The 24,575-nt window shown below is 45.4% G+C and overlaps 1 protein-coding gene across 1 annotated transcript; it reads left to right on the forward strand.

Annotated features, from left to right (window-relative positions):
- The first annotated feature begins 1,153 nt into the window (after positions 1-1,153).
- LOC138663785 (oocyte zinc finger protein XlCOF22-like) lies at positions 1,154-23,134 on the forward strand. The gene is made up of 7 exons (XM_069750121.1): positions 1,154-1,219; positions 12,453-12,602; positions 12,732-12,911; positions 13,000-13,123; positions 13,197-13,294; positions 13,451-13,541; positions 21,560-23,134. The coding sequence occupies exons 2-7, from the start codon at positions 12,522-12,524 to the stop codon at positions 22,990-22,992; spliced, it is 2,007 nt and encodes a 668-aa protein (XP_069606222.1). The 5' UTR covers positions 1,154-1,219; positions 12,453-12,521; the 3' UTR covers positions 22,993-23,134.
- The last annotated feature ends 1,441 nt before the right edge of the window (positions 23,135-24,575 follow it).

Here is a 24,575-nt window from a genome sequence, read left to right on the forward strand (position 1 = left end):
CATGGAGTCAGAACATGTTTCATGTATTGTGCTACCTGTTAAAGGGATCCTCCTCGTTTCCAGGCATGGCATCACCTTCCCTGAGAGGAAGACAATACCACTGTGGTACCCGGACTCCTGGGGTGCCACACAAACACAGCACTACTCCGTAACGACTGAGCCACAGTGCTGCAACCACATGCATTTCACAATTTTCAGATTTATATGTTATTAAAGTATTTAAAAAAACATGTATCATTTCCCTTACACCAACCAGCCTGAAGAAAGAGCCTCTGAGCTCTGAAAGCTGAAAACATAATTTTTCTGGTTAGCCAATAAAGGTATCACTCCGAGAATACTTTTGTCCCTTACACCTCACAAATACTTGCTACTTTGTGTTGGCATCACATAAAATACAGTTAAGTTTGTGGGTGTAATGTGAAAAAAGTGGAAAAGTTGACAGGGTATGAACACTTTCTCAAGGCACTGTAAAAGTCGTATACAGACGGCTCCGCTCTGTACACACGCGGCTCCGCTCTGTACACCTCGTACACACACGGCTCCGCTCTGTACACCTCGTACACATGCGGCTCCGCTCCGTACACCTCGTACACACACGGCTCCGCTCTGTACACCTCGTACACATGCGGCTCCGCTCCGTACACCTTGTACACACACGGCTCCGCTCCGTACACCTCGTACACACACGGCTCCGCTCCGTACACCTCGTACACACGGCTCCGCTCCGTACACCTCGTACACACACGGCTCTGCTCCGTACACCTCGTACACACATGGCTCCGCTCCGTACACCTCGTACACACACGGTTCCGCTCCGTACACCTCGTACACACACGGCTCCGCTCCGTACACCTCGTACACACACGGTTCCGCTCCGTACACCTCGTACACACACGGCTCCGCTCCGTACACCTCGTACACACATGGCTCCGCTCCGTACACCTCGTACACACACGGTTCCGCTCCGTACACCTCGTACACACGGCTCTGCTCCATACACCTTGTACACACCGCTCTGCTACATCCACCCTGTAAACCCCTCCTGACCCCACACATAAACTTCCCCTCATCCAGCACCATGACAACCAGCACAGCAGAGTCCTGCATACACTGAGGCCCCTGATCATGTGACCCCTGACTCCTCCCCTCCTGTGACCTCATCACAGGTCCTGTGCGCACAGAGCAGCCATATATGTGGTGTGCGGCTCTGCAGGTGGAGGTAGGTGCTGGAGATTCCCCATTATTGGGGGGGGCAGTAACCCTTTCAGTGCTGAGACTATTTTTTTGTTTTTCTGTTGCTGGATAGATACATACGACCCAACTATGAAAGACAACAACATGGAAACTCGTATTCCTCACATATTACATTGCCACTTTCCTCGCCCCACACACTATAATGTTCCCCGAGTACCGCCATCCCCCATATACAAAACCTACAAGAAACAAAATGAGCAAAAACCCTTCTGTAACTAAGTAAGTAAAGCGCAAAAGTGCATTTAAATAACTCAGGGTTCTTAGTAATACTGTTTTTGATCAAAAATAGCATAAAAGTCATCCCACCATCGACAAGGTGACTCTGATCGGGACGGGACCTACACTATCTAAAATTAAAAGCCTTACTATGTGTCAGAGTTGACCTCAGTGTGTGAATAATAGCAGACAAAAGGACCGGGTCCCAACCAGTGGAACCCCAGCCTGGGGAAGCCTTTAAATGTAATTATCAGCTTAGGCTACTTTCACACATCAGTTTTTTGCCTTCAGGCATAATCCATCTATTTTTGCAAATAACGGATCCGTTGCAAAGTGTGAAAAACTGATGTGCCGGATCCATTTTTTTTTATCGGGCATAGAATTTGGACTTCCTGTTCTGGGGACGAGAGAGAGAGAGACCCCAGAACGGTAAATGTACATGATTTCAATGGGGAATGCCTGGAAAACTGGATTCGGATGCCGGATTCGTCATTTCACATCTCAGTTTCATCTGTTTATCGCTGGACGTTTTTAAGCCGGACAGAAAAAAATGTTCCTATGGACGTTTTCTCCATCTGCCAGAATAGAAATATTGCACGGATCCGGCAAAAAAACGATGAAACGTTTGGCCATCAGGCGCAATCCGGCGCTAATAGAATTCTATGAGAAAAAAAACGGATCCGGCGGAAAAAAAACATCCGTTTTTTTAAAAACTCGCCGGATTGTGCCTGACCGCAAAAACCTGATGTGTGAAAGTAGCCTTAGGAGACAGGGAGGCCACACCCCAGCTTGCACAAAATGCAAAAATACAAAGAAAAACACAAAAATTGAGCTTGGTATAAGTATACATGCAGCACATAAACGCATGTTCACATTGGCCATCCCCCATATTCAGTATAATGTTCCCACAGTACCGCCATCCCCCCACACATGTTCCCACAGTACCGCTATTCCACATATATTCAGTATAATGTTCCCTCAGTACCGCCATCCCCCCATATTCAGTATAATGTTCCCACAGTACCGCCATCCCCCCACACAATATAATGTTCACACAGTACCACCATCCCTCCACACACAGTATAATATTTCCACAGTACTGCCATCCCCCCACACACAGTATAATGTTCCCACAGTACCATCATCCCCCCACACAGTATAATATTCACCCAGTACTGCCATCTCCCCCCACACAGTATAATGTTCCCCCAGTACCACCATTCCCCCCCACAAGGTATAATGTTCTCCCCAGTACCACCATCCTCCACACATTATAATATCCCACAGTACCGCCATTCCTCCACACACTATAATGTTCCCCCAGTACTGCCATCTCCCACGCACAGTATAATGCTCCCCCAGTACCGCCATCCCCCCACACACAGTATAATGCTCCCCCAGTACCGCCATCCCCCATACACATTATAATATTCCCACAATACCGTCATCCTCCACACACATTATAATGTTCCCCCAGTATCGTCATCCTCCATATACAGTGTAATGTTCCCACAGTACCTCCACCCCCCACACATAATATAATGCTCCCCCTGTACCGCCATCCCCCCACACACAATATAATGCTCCCCCAGTACCGCCATCCCCCCACACACAGTATAATGTTCCCCCAGTACCGCCATCCCCCCACACACAATATAATGCTCCCCCAGTACCGCCATCCCCCCACACACAATATAATGCTCCCCCAGTACCGCCATCCCCCCACACACAGTATAATGTTCCCACAATACCGTCATCCTCCTCACACATTATAATGTTCCCCCAGTACCGTCATCCTCCATATACAGTATAATGTTCCCACAGTACCTCCACCCCCCACACACAATATAATGCTCCCCCAGTACCGCCATCCCCCCACACACAATATAATGCTCCCCCAGTACCGCCATCCCCCCACACACAGTATAATGTTCCCCCAGTACCGCCATCCCCCACACACACAGTATAATGCTCCCCCAGTACTGCCATTTCCCCACACACACAGTATAATGCTCCCCCAGTACTGCCATCCCCCCACACACAGTATAATGTTCCCCCAGTACCGCCATCCCCCACACACATAGTAAAATGCTCCCCCAGTACTGCCATTTCCCCACACACACAGTATAATGCTCCCCCAGTACCAAATAGATTAATGGCTGCACTCAAAATTAATCTGTGCTAGAGCAAGGAAATGTGCGATACATGAAATGGGAATAGCATAATGGCTTGTGAAATATATGAAAAAACACATGAGACTCTTAGCACAAGATTTGGCCAACAGTTGTGAGCCCATTCACCAATCGTCAAGGTAATCTCAGAACGAATGGGTACCTGAGCTGACTGCCTAGTGTGAACACTTACCTATGGCTAATAACGTGGTAAAGCCTGCTTATATAGGAAGCTCAGAACCAACTGTGTTAGGATGTAATTAAAATCACAGCATGGTGAAGGGCGGGGCGTTCAAGTCAGAAAAAATAGTACATAGTAAATATAGGAAAACTGACCGAACAGCAATCTAATCTGAACTGGTGCATAACCAAAAAAGTCATATAGCAAATAGATTAATGGCTGCACTCAAAATTAATCTGTGCTAGAGCAAGGAAATGTGCGATACATGAAATGGGAATAGCATAATGGCTTGTGAAATATATGAAAAAACACATGAGATTCTTAGCACAAGATTTGGCCAAAAGTTAGTTCACACTAGGCAGGGCTCTATTATATTCTATGGGGGTGGGTTGCATTATATTCTCTGGGGGGCTACATTATATTCTATGGGAGGCTGTATTATACTCTCTGGGGGCTACATTATATTGTATGGGGGCTGTATTATATTCTATGAGGGAGGACTGCATGATACTCTTTTATGAGGCTACATTATATTCTATGGGGAGGTGGGCTGTATTATATTCTATGGGTAGCTACATTATATTCTATGTATTAAATTTATTTTATGTATTAAATGTATTATATTCTATGAGGGGTGATTGCATCATACTCTATGGGGGGGGCTACGTTGTATTTTATGGGGGGCTGCATAATATTCTATGGGGCTAGATTATATTGAATGGGGGCTTCATTATACTCTATGAGGGGGCTACATTATATTCTATGAGGGGCTGCATTATACTATATGAGGATGGCTACAATGTATTCTATGAAGGGGCTACATTTTATTCTATGGGGGGCTGCATTATATTTTATTGGGGACTTCATTATACTCTGAGGGGGCTACCATATATTCTATGGAGGGGCTGCATTATTATATATGAGGGGGCTCCATTATATTCTATTGGGGGTTACATTATTGTATGGCGGGGCTGCATTATAATCAGGAGGCTACATTATATTCTGTGGGGTGGCTGCATTATACTATATGTGGGCTGCATTATACTGTATCGAGGACTATGGAGAATACATTATACTATATGAAGAACTATGGGGTGCATTATACTATGGGAAGTGAATTATACTACATGGATTGCTATGGCAGTGCATTATACTATATGGAGCACTATGAGGAGTGTATTATACTATATGGAGGACTGAGGAGTGTATTATACTATATGGAGGACTATGGGAATTGTATAATACTATCTGAAGCACTATGAGGAGTATATTATACTATATGGAGGACTAAGCAGTGTATGTTAATATATGGAGGACTGTGAGGAGTGTCTTAAACTATATGGAGGACTGAGGAGTGTATTTTAATATATGGACTGGAGTGTATTATACTATATGGAGGATGATGGTTAGTGTATAATTCTATTTGGAGGACTGAGGAGTGTATTTTAATATATGGAGGACTATTTTGAGTGTATTACACAATATGGAGGACTATGGGGAGTGTATTATACTATATGGAGGACTATGGGGAGTGTATTCTATTATATGGAGGGCAATTGGGTGTGCATTCTACAATATGGAGGACTGTGGTGCACATTATACTATGTGGAGGACTATGGGGTGTATTATACTAAACAAGCAAAATGCTGCATATTCATCAAGTGATTGGATTGTTTATTCGGGAACTGAAATCATTGTTCTCCACAGGACATCGCCCAGTATAAACTGTATATGTGCTGCTGATAACATGATACTATATGGGGACAGATTGATCTAATAGTGATTGTTCTGTTCCCATCATTTTTCCCAGTTGGTGTAAAGAGTCCGGGAAACAAGCGAACGACTTCAATATTGTCGATCACACTCTTTTAGCAGCCTGAACACAGCGCACGTAAATACAATGCTTCTGTGTGATGTGCAATATGTTAGCATTTAGAGCCCCACTTTAAACTTTTGCCTAGGGCCCCACTTTGCCTAAAACCAGCCCTGCCACCTTCCGGACGTACGTGTTGTCACCTGGACTTGGGGTAGGAGCTGCCGGTTTTTCACAAACCGCCTCTGTAAGCAACTCAATCTGCTTCTGCTGTTGCTGGTGTTACCGTTACAGAGAGGAGCCAGAGGACCATGCTGTCTGATTTCTTGTACTCCTGCACTGATTAGAAGCACTTCACCTTCATATTAAACAGTGCAGGTTTCTGCTAGCTGTGCATGGGTTAATCTGTTCATTGGAGACCTGGAGCTTTCCTGATTCGATGGTCTCAGCTGTTCAGTGTTTTAGAAGACTGTTGCGTGGTGATTTGTCTGTGTGAATACCCTGATCCTCTCCTATTTGGTTTTTCTTCCCTTTACTTCCCAGTGTTCCTCTCTGTTGTTTGTAAGTGCTTTTTTGTATGATTGGTATTTTAGTTTATACCTGTAATTCTTACCTTGTTAGTCTAGTTTGTGCATTTACAAACACAACTCCCCAGTTCATTGGGTGGCGGAGGGGACTGATGAGGGCTGCTTCAAGAGCTCAGTAAGGCAAGTGGCCCCAGCATTTTCACCATCAGAAGTAATCCGGGGAGCAGGGATAATTAGAGCGCTGCTATCTTTAGCCATGAAGAAGGAGCCCCTAGTCCCGAGATATCTTGATACTGTGTTGTGGCATACATTAATAATCTTCCACTACTCCTATGACACCACTTCTTTGGTCCTCCTCCATTTTCTGTATTCCCTGTTCAGCCTCGACGAACAAGTCATCACTACAGCCAATCAGTAGCCGAAGCAGGGACTGACATAACCAGTGATTGGGAGCCTGGAGGAGGTGTATTATTTAGCAACTCATCTTATTTTCCAGTATATGCAAGATAGAGAATACATACATGCTTCCTCTTTATATATTATTACATGGGATTCCTAATGATATTACATCGGTGTTGTGAATTCTGTGGCTGAGTTCACTTCTGTGGTCACAAGTGGTATTGCAGTCTCTGGGCTTCCTCCCTCAGGTGTTTTGGTGAGCTCGTTGGCTGCCTTGCTATTTAGCTCCACCTGAGTCTGTCTTCCTTGCTCCTTGTCAATGTTCCAGTGTTGGATCTGAGCTACTGCATCTTTCCTTGGGCCTGCTGCTCTGCTAGATAAGTGCTTCTAGTTTGTTTTCTGTTTTTTCTGTCCAGCTTGTTATTATCTTTTGCTGGAAGCTCTGAGAAGCAAAGGGGTGCACCGCCGTGCTGTTAGTTCGGCACGGTGGGTCTTTTTTGCCCCTTTGCGTGGTTTTCGTTTTAGGGTTTTTTGTAGACTGCATAGTTCTCTTTGCTATCCTCGCTCTGTCTAGAATATCGGGCCTCACTTTGCTGAATCTATTTCATTCCTACGTTTGTCTTTTCATCTTGCTAACAGTCATTATATGTGGGGGCTGCCTATTCCTTTGGGGTATTTCTCTGAGGTAAGTCAGGCTTGTATTTCTATCTTCAGGCTAGTCAGCTCCTCAGGCAGTGCCGAGTTGCATAGGTAGTTGATAGGCGCAATCCACTGCTGCTTCCAGTTGTGTGAGGACAGTTCAGGTACTGCAGTCTACAGAGATTCCACGTCTCAGAGCTCGTCCTATTGTTTTGGGTTTTTGCCAGATCTCTGTATGTGCGCTGATTACTGCACGCTGTGTTGCCTGATTGCCAGCCATAACAGTACAAGGAGCCCATTCAATGATTTCCAATAGAGGGAAAAAAGAAATCCTGACATCATTTTTTTTTCTTAGCTCTGTCTTCAGTCTTTTTTTTCCCCTAGACATTAGAGTGCTTCAGGACACAGCTGTGGACATGGATATTCAGGCTCTGTGCTCCTCAATGGATAATCTCGTTGTAAATGTACAAAAGATTCAAGATACTATTGATCAGAAATCGATGCTAGAACCAAGAATTCCGATTCCTGATTTGTTTTTTGGTGACAGAACTAAGTTCCTGAGCTTCAGAAATAATTGTAAGCTATTTTTGGCCTTGAAACCTCATTCTTCTGGTAATCCTATTCAACAGGTTTTGATTATTATTTCTTTTTTGCGCGGCGACCCACAGGACTGGGCGTTTTCTCTTGCACCAGGAGATTCTGCATTGAGTAATGTTGATGCATTTTTCCAGGCGCTGGGATTGCTTTACGATGAGCCTAATTCAGTGGATCAAGCTGAGAAAAATCTGCTGGCTTTATGCCAGGGTCAGGATGATGTAGAAGTATATTGTCAGAAATTTAGAAAATGGTCAGTACTCACTCTGTGGAATGAATCTGCACTAGCGGCTTTGTTCAGAAAGGGTCTCTCTGAAGCTCTTAAGGATGTAATGGTGGGATTTCCTATGCCTGCTGGTTTGAATGAGTCTATGTCCTTGGCCATTCAGATCGGTCGTCGCTTGCGCGAGCGTAAATCTGTGCACCATCTGGCGGTATTGTCTGAGAGTAAGCCTGAGCCTATGCAGTGCAACAGGACTATGACTAAAGTAGAACGGCACGAACACAGACGTCTGAACAGACTGTGTTTCTATTGTGGTGATTCTACTCATGCTATTTCTAATTGTCCTAAACGCACTAGGCGGTTCGATAGCTCTGCCGTTATTGGTACTGTACAGTCCAAATTCCTTTTGTCCATTACCTTAATGTGCTCTTTGTCATCATATTCTGTCATGGCGTTTGTGGATTCAGGCGCTGCCCTGAATCTGATGGATTTGGATTATGCTAAACGTTGTGGATTTTTCTTGGAGCCTTTGCGGTGTCCTATTCCGTTGAGAGGAATTGATGCTACACCTCTGGCCAAGAATAAGCCTCAGTACTGGGCCCAGCTGACCATGTGCATGGCTCCTGCACATCAGGAAGTTATTCGCTTTTTGGTACTGCATAATTTGCATGATGTGGTCGTGTTGGGGTTGCCATGGCTACAAACCCATAATCCAGTATTGGATTGGAACTCTATGTCGGTAACCAGCTGGGGTTGTCAGGGAGTACATGGTGATGTTCCATTTTTGTCTATTTCGTCATCCATTCCTTCTGACATCCCAGAGTTCTTGTCGGACTTTCAGGATGTATTTGAAGAGTCCAAGTCTGATGCCCTTCCTCCGCATAGGAATTGTGATTGTGCTATCGATTTGATTCCTGGTAGTAAATTCCCTAAGGGTCGTTTATTTAATTTGTCCGTACCTGAACACACCGCTATGCGCAGTTATGTGAAGGAGTCCCTGGAGAAGGGACATATTCGCCCATCGTCGTCACCATTGGGAGCAGGGTTCTTTTTTGTAGCCAAGAAGGATGGTTCGCTAAGACCGTGTATTGATTACCGCCTTCTTAATAAGATCACTGTTAAGTTTCAGTATCCCTTGCCATTGATTTCTGACTTGTTTGCTCGGATTAAGGGGGCTAGTTGGTTTACTAAGATTGATCTTCGTGGTGCGTATAATCTGGTGAGAATCAGGCAGGGAGATGAATGGAAAACGGCATTTAATACGCCCGAGGGTCATTTTGAGTATCTGGTGATGCCGTTCGGACTTGCCAATGCTCCATCTGTTTTTCAGTCTTTTATGCATGACATTTTCCGTGAGTATCTGGATAAATTCTTGATTGTTTACTTGGATGACATTTTGATCTTCTCAGATGATTGGGAGTCTCATGTAAAGCAAGTCAGAATGGTTTTCCAGGTACTGCGTGCTAATTCCTTGTTCGTGAAGGGATCAAAGTGTCTCTTCGGTGTGCAGAAAGTTTCATTTTTGGGGTTCATCTTTTCCCCTTCTACTATCGAGATGGATCCGGTTAAGGTTCAGGCCATCCAGGATTGGACTCAGCCGACATCTCTAAAAAGTTTGCAGAAATTCCTGGGCTTTGCTAATTTTTATCGTCGCTTCATCTGTAATTTTTCTAGCATTGCCAGACCATTGACCGATTTGACCAAGAAGGGTGCTGATTTGGTTAATTGGTCTTCTGCTGCCGTGGAAGCTTTTCAGGAGTTGAAGCGTCGTTTTTGCTGTGCCCCTGTGTTGTGTCAACCTGATGTTTCTCTTCCGTTCCAGGTCGAGGTTGATGCTTCTGAGATTGGTGCAGGGGCGGTTTTGTCACAGAGAGGTTCTGGTTGCTCAGTGTTCAAACCATGTGCTTTCTTTTCCAGGAAATTTTCTGCTGCTGAGCGTAATTATGATGTGGGCAACCGAGAGTTGCTGGCCATGAAGTGGGCATTCGAGGAGTGGCGTCATTGGCTTGAGGGTGCTAAGCATCGCGTGGTGGTTTTGACTGATCATAAGAACCTTACTTATCTTGAGTCTGCCAAGCGCTTGAATCCTAGACAGGCCCGTTGGTCGTTATTTTTTGCTCGTTTTGATTTTGTGATTTCATACCTTCCGGGCTCTAAAAATGTGAAGGCGGATGCTCTGTCTAGGAGTTTTGTGCCCGACTCTCCGGGGTTATCTGAGCCGGCGAGTATCCTCAAGGAAGGAGTCATTGTGTCTGCCATCTCCCCTGATTTGCGGAGAGTGTTGCAGAAATTTCAGGCTAATAAACCTGATCGTTGTCCGGCCGAGAAACTGTTCGTCCCTGATAGGTGGACTAGTAAAGTTATCTCTGAACTTCATTGTTCGGTGCTGGCCGGTCATCCAGGAATCTTTGGTACCAGGGAGTTGGTTGCTAGATCCTTCTGGTGGCCATCTCTGTCGCGGGATGTGCGTGCTTTTGTGCAGTCCTGTGGAATTTGTGCTAGGGCTAAGCCCTGCTGTTCACGTGCCAGTGGGTTGCTTTTGCCCTTGCCGGTCCCGAAGAGGCCTTGGACACATATTTCGATGGATTTCATTTCTGACCTTCCCGTTTCTCAAAAGATGTCTGTCATTTGGGTGGTCTGTGATCGCTTTTCTAAAATGGTCCATCTGGTGCCCTTGGTTAAATTGCCTTCCTCCTCTGATTTGGTGCCTTTGTTCTTCCAGCATGTGGTTCGTTTACATGGCATTCCTGAGAATATTGTTTCTGACAGAGGTTCCCAGTTTGTCTCGAGGTTCTGGCGAGCCTTTTGTGGTAGGATGGGCATTGACCTATCTTTTTCCTCGGCCTTCCATCCTCAGACTAATGGCCAGACCGAACGAACCAATCAGACCTTGGAAACATATCTGAGATGTTTTGTTTCCGCTGACCAGGATGATTGGGTGTCATTTTTGCCGTTGGCTGAGTTCGCCCTTAATAATCGGGCCAGCTCGGCTACCTTGGTCTCTCCATTTTTCTGCAATTCTGGGTTCCATCCTCGTTTCTCTTCAGGACAGGTTGAGTCTTCGGACTGTCCTGGTGTGGATTATGTGGTGGACAGGTTGCAGCAGATCTGGACTCAGGTAGTGGACAATTTGACCTTGTCCCAGGAGAAGGCTCAGCTTTTCGCTAATCGCAGACGCCGTGTGGGACCCCGACTTCGTGTTGGGGATCTGGTTTGGTTATCTTCTCGTCATATACCTATGAAGGTTTCCTCTCCTAAATTTAAACCTCGTTTTATTGGTCCGTATAGGATTTCTGAGATTCTCAATCCGGTGTCTTTTCGTCTGACCCTCCCAGACTCCTTTTCCATACATAATGTATTCCATAGGTCGTTGTTGAGGAGATACGTGGCACCTATGGTTCCATCTGTGGAGCCTCCTGCCCCTGTTTTGGTGGAGGGGGAATTGGAGTATATTGTGGAGAAGATTTTGGATTCTCGTGTCTCTAGACGGAAACTCCAGTATCTGGTCAAATGGAAGGGTTATGCTCAGGAAGATAATTCCTGGGTTTTTGCCTCTGATGTCCATGCCCCAGATCTTGTTCGTGCCTTTCATGTGGCTCATCCTGGTCGGCCTGGGGGTTCTGGTGAGGGTTCGGTGACCCCTCCTCAAGGGGGGGGTACTGTTGTGAATTCTGTGGCTGAGTTCACTTCTGTGGTCACAAGTGGTATTGCAGTCTCTGGGCTTCCTCCCTCAGGTGTTTTGGTGAGCTCGTTGGCTGCCTTGCTATTTAGCTCCACCTGAGTCTGTCTTCCTTGCTCCTTGTCAATGTTCCAGTGTTGGATCTGAGCTACTGCATCTTTCCTTGGGCCTGCTGCTCTGCTAGATAAGTGCTTCTAGTTTGTTTTCTGTTTTTTCTGTCCAGCTTGTTATTATCTTTTGCTGGAAGCTCTGAGAAGCAAAGGGGTGCACCGCCGTGCTGTTAGTTCGGCACGGTGGGTCTTTTTTGCCCCTTTGCGTGGTTTTCGTTTTAGGGTTTTTTGTAGACTGCATAGTTCTCTTTGCTATCCTCGCTCTGTCTAGAATATCGGGCCTCACTTTGCTGAATCTATTTCATTCCTACGTTTGTCTTTTCATCTTGCTAACAGTCATTATATGTGGGGGCTGCCTATTCCTTTGGGGTATTTCTCTGAGGTAAGTCAGGCTTGTATTTCTATCTTCAGGCTAGTCAGCTCCTCAGGCAGTGCCGAGTTGCATAGGTAGTTGATAGGCGCAATCCACTGCTGCTTCCAGTTGTGTGAGGACAGTTCAGGTACTGCAGTCTACAGAGATTCCACGTCTCAGAGCTCGTCCTATTGTTTTGGGTTTTTGCCAGATCTCTGTATGTGCGCTGATTACTGCACGCTGTGTTGCCTGATTGCCAGCCATAACACATCGGCTCATTTTCTTCCCGTTCAGGTTCTTACAATATCGGATCCTCTCAGTGGAGATCTTCTATAAAATAGAATATTCCTAATTGATCCGGCCATGATGGATATGGACAGGGACAAGATGGTGGAGAGGATATTACACCTCACCCTAGACATCCTCTTCCGGCTTACTGGAGAGGTGAGAGATTCTGATGACGTCACATTGTATAATTCTTATCTATGGGATTCACAGATAGACAGAACTGGAGAGGTGAGGACTCTGGAAATGTCTGTAGTGAGATTTATTAATGTGTCTCTCCATAATCAGGATTACACTGTAATGAGGAAGACCTCTAGTGAGCGCTGTCAGGCCCCTGTGTCTGAGGGATGGGGAAGAAATATGAGCCCAATAATGGGGCCTCCACCTCACCCTTTGATAGATGAGGACATCAATGATGAGAAGATCCTAGAACTCACCTACAAGATAATTGAGCTGCTGACTGGAGAGGTGACACTGCTTGAAATGGTGGGACTTTATACAGTAACACTAAGATGGGATCGGGGTGATGACGGTATTATTGTATGTGTTGTGTCAGGTTCCTATAAGGTGTCAGGATGTTGCCATCTATTTCTCCATGGAGGAGTGGGAGTATTTAGAAATACACAAAGATCTGTACAAGGACATCATGATGGAGGTTCCCCAGCCCCTCACATCACCAGGTAATAGACACACATTTATAATTATCTGTATGAAAAAAATTAATTCACTTGTCCCTAATTATGTTTCCTCTAGTTCTATCCAGTAACAGGACAACACCAGAGAGATGTCCCCGTCCTCTTCTCCCACAGGACTGTAAACAAGAAGATCCCGATGTTCCTCAGGATCATCAGGTAGATGGAGAGGTGTTATGAGATCTTCCCATGAGACAGCTATGAAGGTTTTATGTTTTATACTTGTGTAATGAGAACAGTGGAGATGGCAGGATTAGAGCTGATCATAGATGTGACTTTTCCATCTGTCTGTGACTTTTACAATATTTGTTTCAGGGTGAAGATCTGATCCATATTAATATTACAGAGACATATGTGAGGGGTGATGAAGGGTGTAAAGATGAGATTCCTACATATGACTACCCAGGTGAGTAGTAACCACTTAATACAGAGAAATCACAGATTCTTCTCAGTCAGTTGATCTGTCTGCTTTAATCGGTATAGGTATTTGATATAGCCCAGAGATATCACAATCGTGATCACCATTCTGCCAAATGAACTCAACATTCTCCTTCACACAAAGTGTTCTTTGGGCATTGAATGTCCATCTTCTATAGAGCTTACAACCTGGAGGTTCCACCTACCTCGTGAAATTAGAAACCGCTGACCCTTACCTTCCCAGATTTGTAAACTACAAATCCAAATGACAACGTACGTAGAATGTGCTGACAAGGTATAAAATCACTTGAATATTATGATGAGCTTCTACAAGAAAGCAGAGGGTAATGATGCTGTTGGCTTCCTAGAATCTTGATCTCTTATTGGATGAATCTACCTTCTCTCCCTTCTGTGCTGCTGAATGTGCTCATATGGTCTCTGCAAGACCAGGTCCAGTCTTTGTGAACAAACTTCGCTTTTATGGTCGACAACATTAAATGTTCATTGAGGGCCAAATATGAATTTCTCTACAATAACCGTTTCCCTTTATCCTGACTTTTATATTTCTTTTAAAACTGACAAAATTTACGACACCTCAGCTTTGCACTGTTTTAAAAAGTTTTTTTAAAGGGAACCTGTCACCCCCTGTGACAAAACACTCTGGGATCGCCTTTGCTGGGGTCAAAGGTCACGTGGTTTGTGCATTGAATCTGAGGCGTACAGCAGGTTTCTGAGCAGGCTGACCTCAGGTCAGATTTATTAACGTGAAAGCAACATGAACAAAACAAAACATAAAAATAAATCCTAGCCTGTCCGGCACTAACTAAACAAACACGTTGCTATCTCAACAACTGGGGGGGCTTCTCCCACCCAGCTAACATCACACAGATCTTGAGCACAGCTCTTCACTCACGTTTGTCCCACACAGGCAGGCAATCTGTGTGCCCCAGGCAGACGCTGAAAACCCCCAGCTGGTCATCTTTTATTCCTGCAATCATTAACCCATTAGCACCCTGAAGATACTGAGTGGCCTAATTCACATAGGACAAACACCTGGGCTTGATATACCTGCCTCCAACTACCACACCAGCATGAGTCTTACATATCCCCCCTCCTTGCTCAGACCACTCCGGTCGAGCAAGAACACTTTTGAAACAGTGCACTCGGGATAGGGCATCGGCGTTCCCCATCTGCACCCAAGGTCGGTGCTCCACCGTAAAAGAGTAAGCCTGCAGGGCAAGGAACCACCGGGTTACCCGACTATTACGGTCCTTGTGAAGGTGCATCCACTTGAGAGGGGCATGGTCTGTGACCAGCCTAAACTTCCTACCAGCCAGGTAATACTTGAGGGAGTCGAGAGCCCATTTAATGGCTAGGCACTCTTTTTCAACCACCGCATACCTCTGCTCATGTACATTCAGTTTCCGACTGAGATAGAGGACCGGGTGTTCGACTCCGTCCCTCACCTGGGAAAGTACAGCTCCGACACCAGTATCAGAGGCATCAGTTTGTACCACAAACTCGCTGCAGAAATCAGGAGTCACTAGTACGGGCTGAGAGCACAAAGCCCGTTTCAGGCTGTGGAAGGCCTCTTCAGCAGCTGAGGTCCATTTTACCATGACGGAACCCTTCCCCTTGGTAAGATCCGTTAAGGGAGTAGCCATGGCTGCAAAATTGGGTATGAACCGGCGATAATAGCCGGCAATCCCCAGGAAAGCCTGCACTTGTTTCTTGTTCACTGGTTGTGGCCAGCCCTGAATTGCCTGTATTTTGTCGATCTGGGGTTTAACCACTCCTCGGCCAATCACGTAGCCCAAGTATCGGGCTTCTTCAAGCCCGATGTGGCATTTCTTGGGGTTTGCCGTTAAACCTGCATCTCGCAGGTCATCAATCACCGCTTGTACCTTCTGGAGATGAGTTTCCCAGTCCATGCTGTAAATTACGATGTCATCCAGGTAGGCAGAAGCGTACTGTCTGTGAGGCCTCAAGACTCGATCCATCAATCTCTGGAACGTTGCGGGAGCTCCGTGAAGTCCAAACGGCATATAGACATACTGGAACAGACCTTCCGGTGTAGCAAATGCCGTCTTCTCTCTGGCCGCCTCGGCCAGAGGAATCTGCCAGTACCCCTTTGTTAAATCCAGGGTCGTAATGTATCGGGCTTTACCAAGCCGGTCGATCAACTCATCGACCCGGGGCATAGGGTACGCATCGAATTTAGAAACTGCATTCAGTTTCCTAAAGTCATTACAAAACCGGATGGAGCCATCCGGTTTAGGTATCAACACAATTGGACTGGACCAGGCGCTGTGCGACTCCTCAATGACTCCTAAGTCCAACATTGCCATCTCTTCCCGGGAGACGGCTTCACGGCGGGCTTCCGGAATCCGGTAGGGCTTCACATGAACAGTGACGCCAGGCTCTGTGACAATCTCATGTTTCACCAACTTAGTCCGGCCAGGTTTTTCGGAGAAAAACTGTCGGTTCTGTAACAAAAATTGCTTAACCTCAGATTTTTGTCGTTCTGAGAGAGTCTCGGCAACCTGCACCTCTGGTACAGTAGGTGAACAAACCGGACGGGGCAGATCCGCCGTTAGGGCAGAGCGGTCTTTCCAGGATTTTATCAGATTCACATGATAAATCTGTTCCGGTTTTCTCTTACCCGGCTGGTACACTTTATAGTTCACTTCACCAACTCTTTCTCGGACCTCAAATGGGCCCTGCCATTTCGCCAGGAATTTACTATCCACCGTAGGGATTAGGACCAACACCCTATCGCCGGGTGCAAATGTACGGACCTTAGCGCCTCTATCATAACTTTGCCTCTGGGCTCCCTGGGCCTGTAACATACGGTCCCTAACAATGGGCATGACAGCGGCAATACGATCCTGCATTTGTGTTACATGGTCGATCACCGTTTTAAAGGGAGTGACTTGACCTTCCCAGGTTTCTTTTGCGACGTCCAGCAGTCCCCGGGGACGACGGGCGTACAACAGTTCGAAAGGCGAAAACCCTGTGGAAGACTGGGGAACTTCCCTAATGGCAAACAGCAAATAGGGTAACAAGTAATCCCAGTTCTTCCCATCTTTGTCTATCGCCTTCCGGAGCATCTGTTTTAAGGTTTTTTTGAAGCGCTCAACCAGGCCATCTGTTTGAGGGTGATAGACAGACGTACGCAACGGGTCTATTTGTAAGAGCCTGCAGAGCTCCTTCATTACCCTCGACATAAAGGGAGTCCCCTGGTCGGTGAGTATCTGTTTTGGAATTCCCACCCGACTAAACACTTGTACCAATTCCTTGGCGATCGTCTTGATAGCTGTGTTACGCAAAGGGACGGCTTCCGGGTAATGAGTGGCATAGTCCACGATGACGAGGATATGTTGGTGCCCACGAGCGGATCGGGGAAGGGGCCCAACCAAATTCATCCCAATTCTCTCAAAAGGGAACCCGATGATAGGAAGGGGTACCAAAGGGCTACGGAACTGAGATTTAGGGGCCGCGATTTGGCACTCTGGACAGGACTTACAATAGTTACGCACATCACAATGTATTCCAGGCCACACAAAACAATGCAATATCCTTTCTGTGGTTTTCTGTACCCCCAGATGTCCCCCCATTATATGTCCGTGGGCCAAATCCAGTACCTTCCGCCGATAAGGTTTAGGTACCACTAACCGTTGCACTGTGTCTTCCCCTTTTTTTTCTACCTGGTAGAGCAAATCATTTTCAAGAACCATATACGGGTACGCTAGCCTAGTGTCAGGTTCTACGGGTACCCCATCTATCATTTTTACATTTTTCCTAGCCGGAGTCAGGGTAGGATCTTTTATTTGCTCGCTGTGGAAGTCATCCACCTGGACTCCCAAATCTGGCAGGCAGGGTGCCGGATGGCTGTCTGCCTCCGCCTCTCGCTGAGGTTCCTCAGTTTCCTCTGTTTCCCCCGCCATGACGGAGAAGGGGTACTGAAGGTTAAATTCACTAACCTCCCCAGCAATATCTTCCTGTGGGGTCTCCTCTAGGGACTCGGGACCTCCAGATGGCATGGGAGAAGATTCACGGGTACAGCTACCGTGAAGGAGCAACTGATTCTCCCACAACTGCCAGAAATAGGGAAAATCCCTGCCCAGGATTACATCCTGTAACAATGCGGGAACGAGTCCCACTTTGTGCTGCACTGACCCATAGGGAGTAGAAATCCATATGACCGCTGTTAAGTACGAGCGGGTGTCACCATGCACACACGTCACAGAAAACTTGTCAGACGGACCAGACGGAAGTGCCACCAGACTAGCTTTCACCAGAGTCACCACACTTCCAGAGTCTAGTAATGCCACAACATTTTTCCCATCAACAGATAATTCACACAGGTGTTTCACTGTATCATTTTGACCCGCATTCACACTCACTAGCTGTGTAACCAAAGACATGCGTTTTCTAGAGTCTATAACGTCGCACTGCATGGGTTCAGCGGTAACAGGACAGTTCGCAGAAACATGACCCTTCTCATGGCAGCGGAAACACCTAACAGGTCCCCTACTGAGACCACCGTCCAATACTCTTGGTCTCGGAGTGCGAGCAGTCCCGGACTCCTCCCCCACAGTTTTAAGCGATTTTCCTTCACCCGTGGTCCCTGGAACAGTCTTACCGGTTCCACGAGGAGGAGGCACAGACCGGGGGTTGGCGGTGTCGTCAGGAAGTCCTTCTGCCACGGAATAACGCTCGACCAACTCCACAAGTTGATCCGCTGTCGTGGGATTTCCTTGGCTTACCCACCTTTTCAGCGCTGGGGGTAGTACTCTCAGGTACTTGTCCAGGACAACCCGCTGGATTATTTCGGGTATTGTCAGTACCTCGGGTTGCAGCCATTTCTTTGTCAAGTAGATCAGGTCGAACATCTGAGACCGCGCCGGTTTATCTTGCTGGTATGTCCACTGATGTACCCTCTGTGCACGGACAGCCGTCGTCACACCCAGCCGGGCCAGGATCTCAGCTTTCAGCTTCTCAAAGTCCTGAGCGACCTCCGGGTCCAAATCATGGTAAGCTTTTTGGGCCTCGCCGGAGAGAAACGGGGCAATCAAATCGGCCCATCGTGCCTTCGGCCACTTCTCTCTCAATGCCGTCCGCTCAAACGTTGTCAGGTATGCCTCAACGTCATCTTCTGCAGTCAGCTTTTGCCAGTATCGACTCACATGGATCCTTCTGGACTCTGCTTCCGGGTCAGCGTCAGGCATGCTCACCAGGCGCTGCGCCACCTGTTGGAGAAGTTGGCGGTCTGCAACCGTCATGTCCAGTAACTCCTTCAGCTGTGCGGCCATCAAGCGATTAGCTTCGTGCTGTGCGGCAGTGGCCTGCTGCTGTACGGCAGTGGACTGTACTAAGGCTTTCACCACGTCTTCCATGCTGTCGCCTGTGCCACGGTATGCCTGCGTTCTCCACCACAATGTGACAAAACACTCTGGGATCACCTTTGCTGGGGTCAAAGGTCACGTGGTTTGTGCATTGAATCTGAGGCGTACAGCAGGTTTCTGAGCAGGCTGACCTCAGGTCAGATTTATTAACGTGAAAGCAACATGAACAAAACAAAACATAAAAATAAATCCTAGCCTGTCCGGCACTAACTAAACAAACACGTTGCTATCTCAACAACTGGGGGGGCTTCTCCCACCCAGCTAACATCACACAGATCTTGAGCACAGCTCTTCACTCACGTTTGTCCCACACAGGCAGGCAATCTGTGTGCCCCAGGCAGACGCTGAAAACCCCCAGCTGGTCATCTTTTATTCCTGCAATCATTAACCCATTAGCACCCTGAATATACTGAGTGGCCTAATTCACATAGGACAAACACCTGGGCGAGATATACCTGCTTCCAACTACCACACCAGCATAAGTCTTACACCCCCTAATGCTGCATTCTGACAAGATGTCTTTTTAGTTACAAACGCCTGCACACGCTGAAATAAACACTTATAAAATGTGTCCCCACATACCCTGAAATCGTCCCGGGGGCTGGACTTTCCTTCCTAATTAGACGCAGCACAGCCGTCACTCCGGAGCTGTGCACGCCGGGCACCGCCTCCTCTTGCTGCATTATTATCCCCGACGTCTGCGCTGTATGGTTTTTTCCGGGCATGCACAGTTGCGCCGCCCTTCGTACTTACACGGCAGGCGCCAGGACGATAATGCAGTGGCTATTTAGTGGCTGTGCTGCGTCTAATTAGGAAGGAAAGTCCCGCCCCCGGGACGATTTCATGGTATGTGGAGGCACATTTTATAAGTGTTTATTTCAGCGTGTGCAGGCATTTGTAACTAAAGAGCCACCTTGTCAGAATGCAGCATTAGTGCTGCACAAGGTGGCTCTTTTAGTTACAAACGCCTGAGGGGGTGACAGGTTCCCTTTAAATGTATAATATTTATTTAAGAAACTTATCTGACAGAAAATATTGGCTGTAAGATAGTTTAGATTGCCAAGAGCTACCGAGCCACATGCTCTAATTACACCAGAGTTTTCACCACTAGTTATTACTTTTTTGCTGATGAAGACAGATGTGTTTGATTGTTTTAGTATATGTGTTATTGTCTATATATACACAGTTTCTGACTACGGTAGTTAGTGTCCAAAATACTATGATTTAACCACTTCCTGCAGCCAGTTTTGTGTTCCTAACTGGGCCCCCTTTTTTTAAATCTGACATTTGTCACTTTATTTGGTAACAACTTTGGATGCTTCATCTGATTCCAGTGATTCTGAAATATTTTTTCTGTGACACATTGTACTTTGTTTCTGGTAATTTTAGGTTAATATATTTCGTGTTTATTTTTGAAAATACCTGAAAACTACCAAATAATTTACAAAAATTTGTAATTTTAAATCTTTAAATTTGTATGCTCCTTAATCAGATAGTGACGTGAGACAAAATAGTTAAATACCATTTACCGTATTTCTACTTTAGGTCAGCAGAATTTTTCCAACAACTCATTTTATTTTTTCACCATTCTTTTTTTTTCTTCGGAATAATGGAGGGATGACAAGGTTATCAACAAGTTTTTATTCCTTCAATTACATTTGCAAAACCTATTTGTTTGGGGTAAGAAATCACATTTGAAAATACTTTGAAGGGCCTAGAGTTTAGATAAATCCAGGGAGGAATCGAAAATACAAAATCAGGAGACACAAGAGAAGTCAGTAAACGAGCCATGATCACTACAGGATCAAATACATGAGGCGGGGGTGAGCACACAGGGCTGAACAAGAGGAGAACAAGGCTGTATCTGGCAGCTTCCGGCAATAGGCTTTGAGATTTAGTAGGGTGTGGTGCTTTCCAATTACCTGAAGCAAAGAGCCGATTATTCCAGCTGGACAGCAAACACACCCATATTGCCACAGTGGATGTACTACAGGACCCAGCCACCCTATTTTTAGTGGCTGGACAGAGCCTTCACTGCCCAGAGCTTCTGGTTACAGTGTTTCCTCCATCACCAATGCTGCTTGCATAATGAATGATGGTGGTGATTGGTGATAGAAGCAGACGTCGCAGGAACAGATCCTAGAGGAGATGTGACACACCATTTACAAAAGCCCTAATGTTACAAAATGGCAGGAAATCAGAGTAGAAGAAAACCCCATAAACTAGTGACCCTATTTTGTATATTATAACCATCAGAGAATAAATAGGAATAGTGAACTTTTTTGCCAGATGAGTGGGGGCTTCTTTTTTTTGCAGGATGACTAAAAATTTTTGGCATCATTTTCGCTTACATAACAATTTTTGGTAGCTTTTTATTCCAATATATTGGAGACAGAATGAACAAACTGTTCAACACTACGCTCCACTGGTTCATGCTATGAGGTTTTCTATTATTCTGTGATCTGTCATTGTCTTAGTGAATAATTCAGTTGTACTACATAACTTTCCATTTCTATAGAGATTTTGTGTAGAAATGTTCAAAAATATAAATTTCAAGAATATTTTATTCAAAAATAATAATTGGTTTAATTCTTGGCAGATGACTGTACCAGGAGATCAGAGGGACAACTGACATCTTCAATTTTTATATCAGATGACCTTGAGATCACACAGGATACAATTGAAGTGAATGTCATTACTCCAGATATACCATCATTACTTCACAGCAAAGATCAATCACCTGATCCTCTGAAAGATGTCCTATTTTCGGATTTACTACAGACTAAGAAAAATAAAAATCACAAAAGAAGCATTAAAAAACAAACTGCTGTTAAAGCAAAGAAGGAATTTTCACATTCAGAACATGAAAATAGTTTTTCCCTAAAAACATGTTTTGTCAAACATCAAAATATTCACAGAGAAAAGAAATTCACTTGTTCCAATTGTGGGAGATATTTTAAACGGAAATCAGATATGGATAGGCATGAGAGAATTCACACTGGGGAAAAGCCACATTCATGTTCAGAATGTGGAAAATGTTTTACCCGAAAATCGATGCTTGTTAGTCACCAGAGAATTCACACAGGGGAGAAGCCTTTTTCATGTTCAGAATGTGGGAAATGTTTTAACCAGAAATCATATCTTGTTATACACCAGAGAATTCACACAGGGGAAAAGCCTTTTTCTTGTTTAGAATGTGGAAAATATTTTAACCAGAAATCATATCTTGTTACACACCAGAAAATTCACATAGGGGAAAAGCCATTTTCATGTTCAGAATGTGGAAAATGTTTTATACGGAAATCAATGCTTATTACTCACCAGAGAACTCACACAGGGGAGAAGCCATATTCATGTTCAGAATGTGGAAAATGTTTTAACTGGAAGTCGATGCTTGTTAGTCACCAGAGAACTCACACAGGGGAGAAGCCATATTCATGTTCAGAATGTGGAAAATGTTTTGGACATAAATCATGTCTTGTTACACATCAGAGAACTCACAAAGTGGAAAAGCATTTTTCATGTTCAGAATGTGAAAAATGTTTTGTACAGAAGTCGCACCTTGTTAGACACCAGATAACTCACACAGGAGAGAAGCCTTTTTCATGTTCAGAATGTGGGAAATGTTTTGCACGTAAATCATTTCTTGTTGAACATCAAAGAATTCACACAGGGGATTATCCATATTCCTGTTCAGTATGTGGGAAATGTTTTTTATATAACTCATATCTTGTTAAACACCAGAGAACACACACAATGGAGAAGCCGTTTTCATGTTCAGAATGTGGGAAATGTTTTAAACATGAATCATTGTTTGTTGCACATCAAAGAATTCACAAAGGGGAGAATCCGTATTTATGTTCAGCATGTGGGAAATGTTTTTTGTATAAATCATATCTTGTTAAGCACCAGAGAACTCACACAGGAGAGAAGCCTTTTTCATGTTCAGAATGTGGGAAATGTTTTACCAAAAAATTGTACCTCCATAAACATCAAAAATACCACATGGGAAAAAGTCATTATAATACCTAGAATGGGAAAAAGAATTACTGGAAAATGTATATTTTGCTGACCATCACAGCTATTGTAGACAGGGAGAAACTATATATGCTGTAGACAAATTGTACAAAATCTATATAACAGACCGTCATAATTAAACGAGAAATTGAAATTATTTTAGAACTTACTGTATTTTTAGACTACAAGATACACTTTTAACACCAAAAATCTTGCTAATAAGCGAGTGCCTCTTATAGTCTGGAAGCAGCTTCCTGTGACAGAGGAGAATGCTGAGACAGTGTCCTTCCCGATCACTGAGAGAACTGCTCTCTCCTCTTGCCCCGCACTGATCTGTGCAGAGCAGGAGAGAAAGATACCGGGACCTGCACAGAGGCTGCACTTCCTGAATGAGCATCTGAAGAACCTTCTACCTGAGTAGCTCCAGGACCTTTCACATGGCCTTGAAAGAACTGCAAAATGTACTGCACAGTGTATGTGTATGCAAATGTGTATATGTAGCAGAGGTCAGTGAACATATAAATGTGCCTATGTATCAGAAGTGTATGTAAATGTATAGATGTAGCAGGGCTGTGTGTAAGTACAGTGGCAGGTAAAGGATTGGGCACCCCTGGTCAAAATTACTGTTATTATGAACAGTTAAGCAAGTTGAAGATGCAATTATCTCTAAAAGGGTTAAAGTTAACCCCTTTCTGCCAACGGACGTACTATTCCGTCCATGTGGGGTGGGCCCTACTTCCCAAGGACGGAATAGTACTGTCGGGGTCGTCACGACAATACCCTTCATCCACCAGTCATTCCAAATCAGATTTAAAGCAGTGGTACCAGAGTGAAGAATGAGTCAGACACAATGCTGGTTCAAACTCAGTGCCTGCTTATGCTTCCACACGTAGTGGTAACCTCACAGCAACTACTGAACTTTATTTCCTAAAACACAATATTACATGGTCCATTGGGGAAAGGTGTGCAGAGGGCGGGGATAGGCAGGGGTTAAGCAATGTATCTAGTATTCAGTCCTTCTGATTGGCTCTGACATCATCTGATGAATCTTTCTTTGTCCACATCTTGTTAAGTTTCGAATACCAGAGAAATGTTACTTGTCCTTCTGGAATGTGCAACTTGTTCCTTCAGCCTGAAAGTGGGGCAAAGGTGAATACTGGCAGCCATCTTAAATACAGTTAAATTTGCATTAGCAAGCAAAGGGAAAAACTTATTGTTTCACAGCATAAGAATATATAAAAGTACAAAGAGTATAAAGATATATATTTTTACCTTGACAGTACGTCCAGCGCAATCGGCCGCACACACGGGGGGAGCGCGGCCGATCGCGGCCAGGTGTCAGCTGCCAATCGCAGCTGACATCCGCCACTATGTGCCAGGAGCAGTCACGGACCGCCCCCGGCACATTAACCCCCGGCACACCGCGATCAAACATGATCGCGGTGTGCCGGCGGTGCAGGGAAGCATTGCGCAGGGAGGGGGCTCCCTGCGGGCTTCCCTGAGCCCCCCGCAGCAACGCGATGTGATCGCGTTGTTGCGAGGGTCTCATACCTCCCTCCCTGCTCCAGGCTGTGGCATCCGGGTCCTGCAGGGAGGGA

The sequence above is a fragment of the Ranitomeya imitator genome, chromosome 2 (assembly GCF_032444005.1).
Source record: "Ranitomeya imitator isolate aRanImi1 chromosome 2, aRanImi1.pri, whole genome shotgun sequence".
Classification (NCBI taxonomy): domain Eukaryota; kingdom Metazoa; phylum Chordata; class Amphibia; order Anura; family Dendrobatidae; genus Ranitomeya; species Ranitomeya imitator.

Bases quoted from the DNA above. Each gene is read 5' to 3' on its own strand.
- LOC138663785 (XM_069750121.1), top strand. From the start codon at position 12,522: ATGATGGATATGGACAGGGACAAGATGGTGGAGAGGATATTACACCTC. The intron at 12,603-12,731 runs GTGAGAGATTCT...CTCCATAATCAG, and splicing joins TCTTCCGGCTTACTGGAGAG to GATTACACTGTAATGAGGAA. The intron at 13,542-21,559 runs GTGAGTAGTAAC...AATTCTTGGCAG, and splicing joins TCCTACATATGACTACCCAG to ATGACTGTACCAGGAGATCA.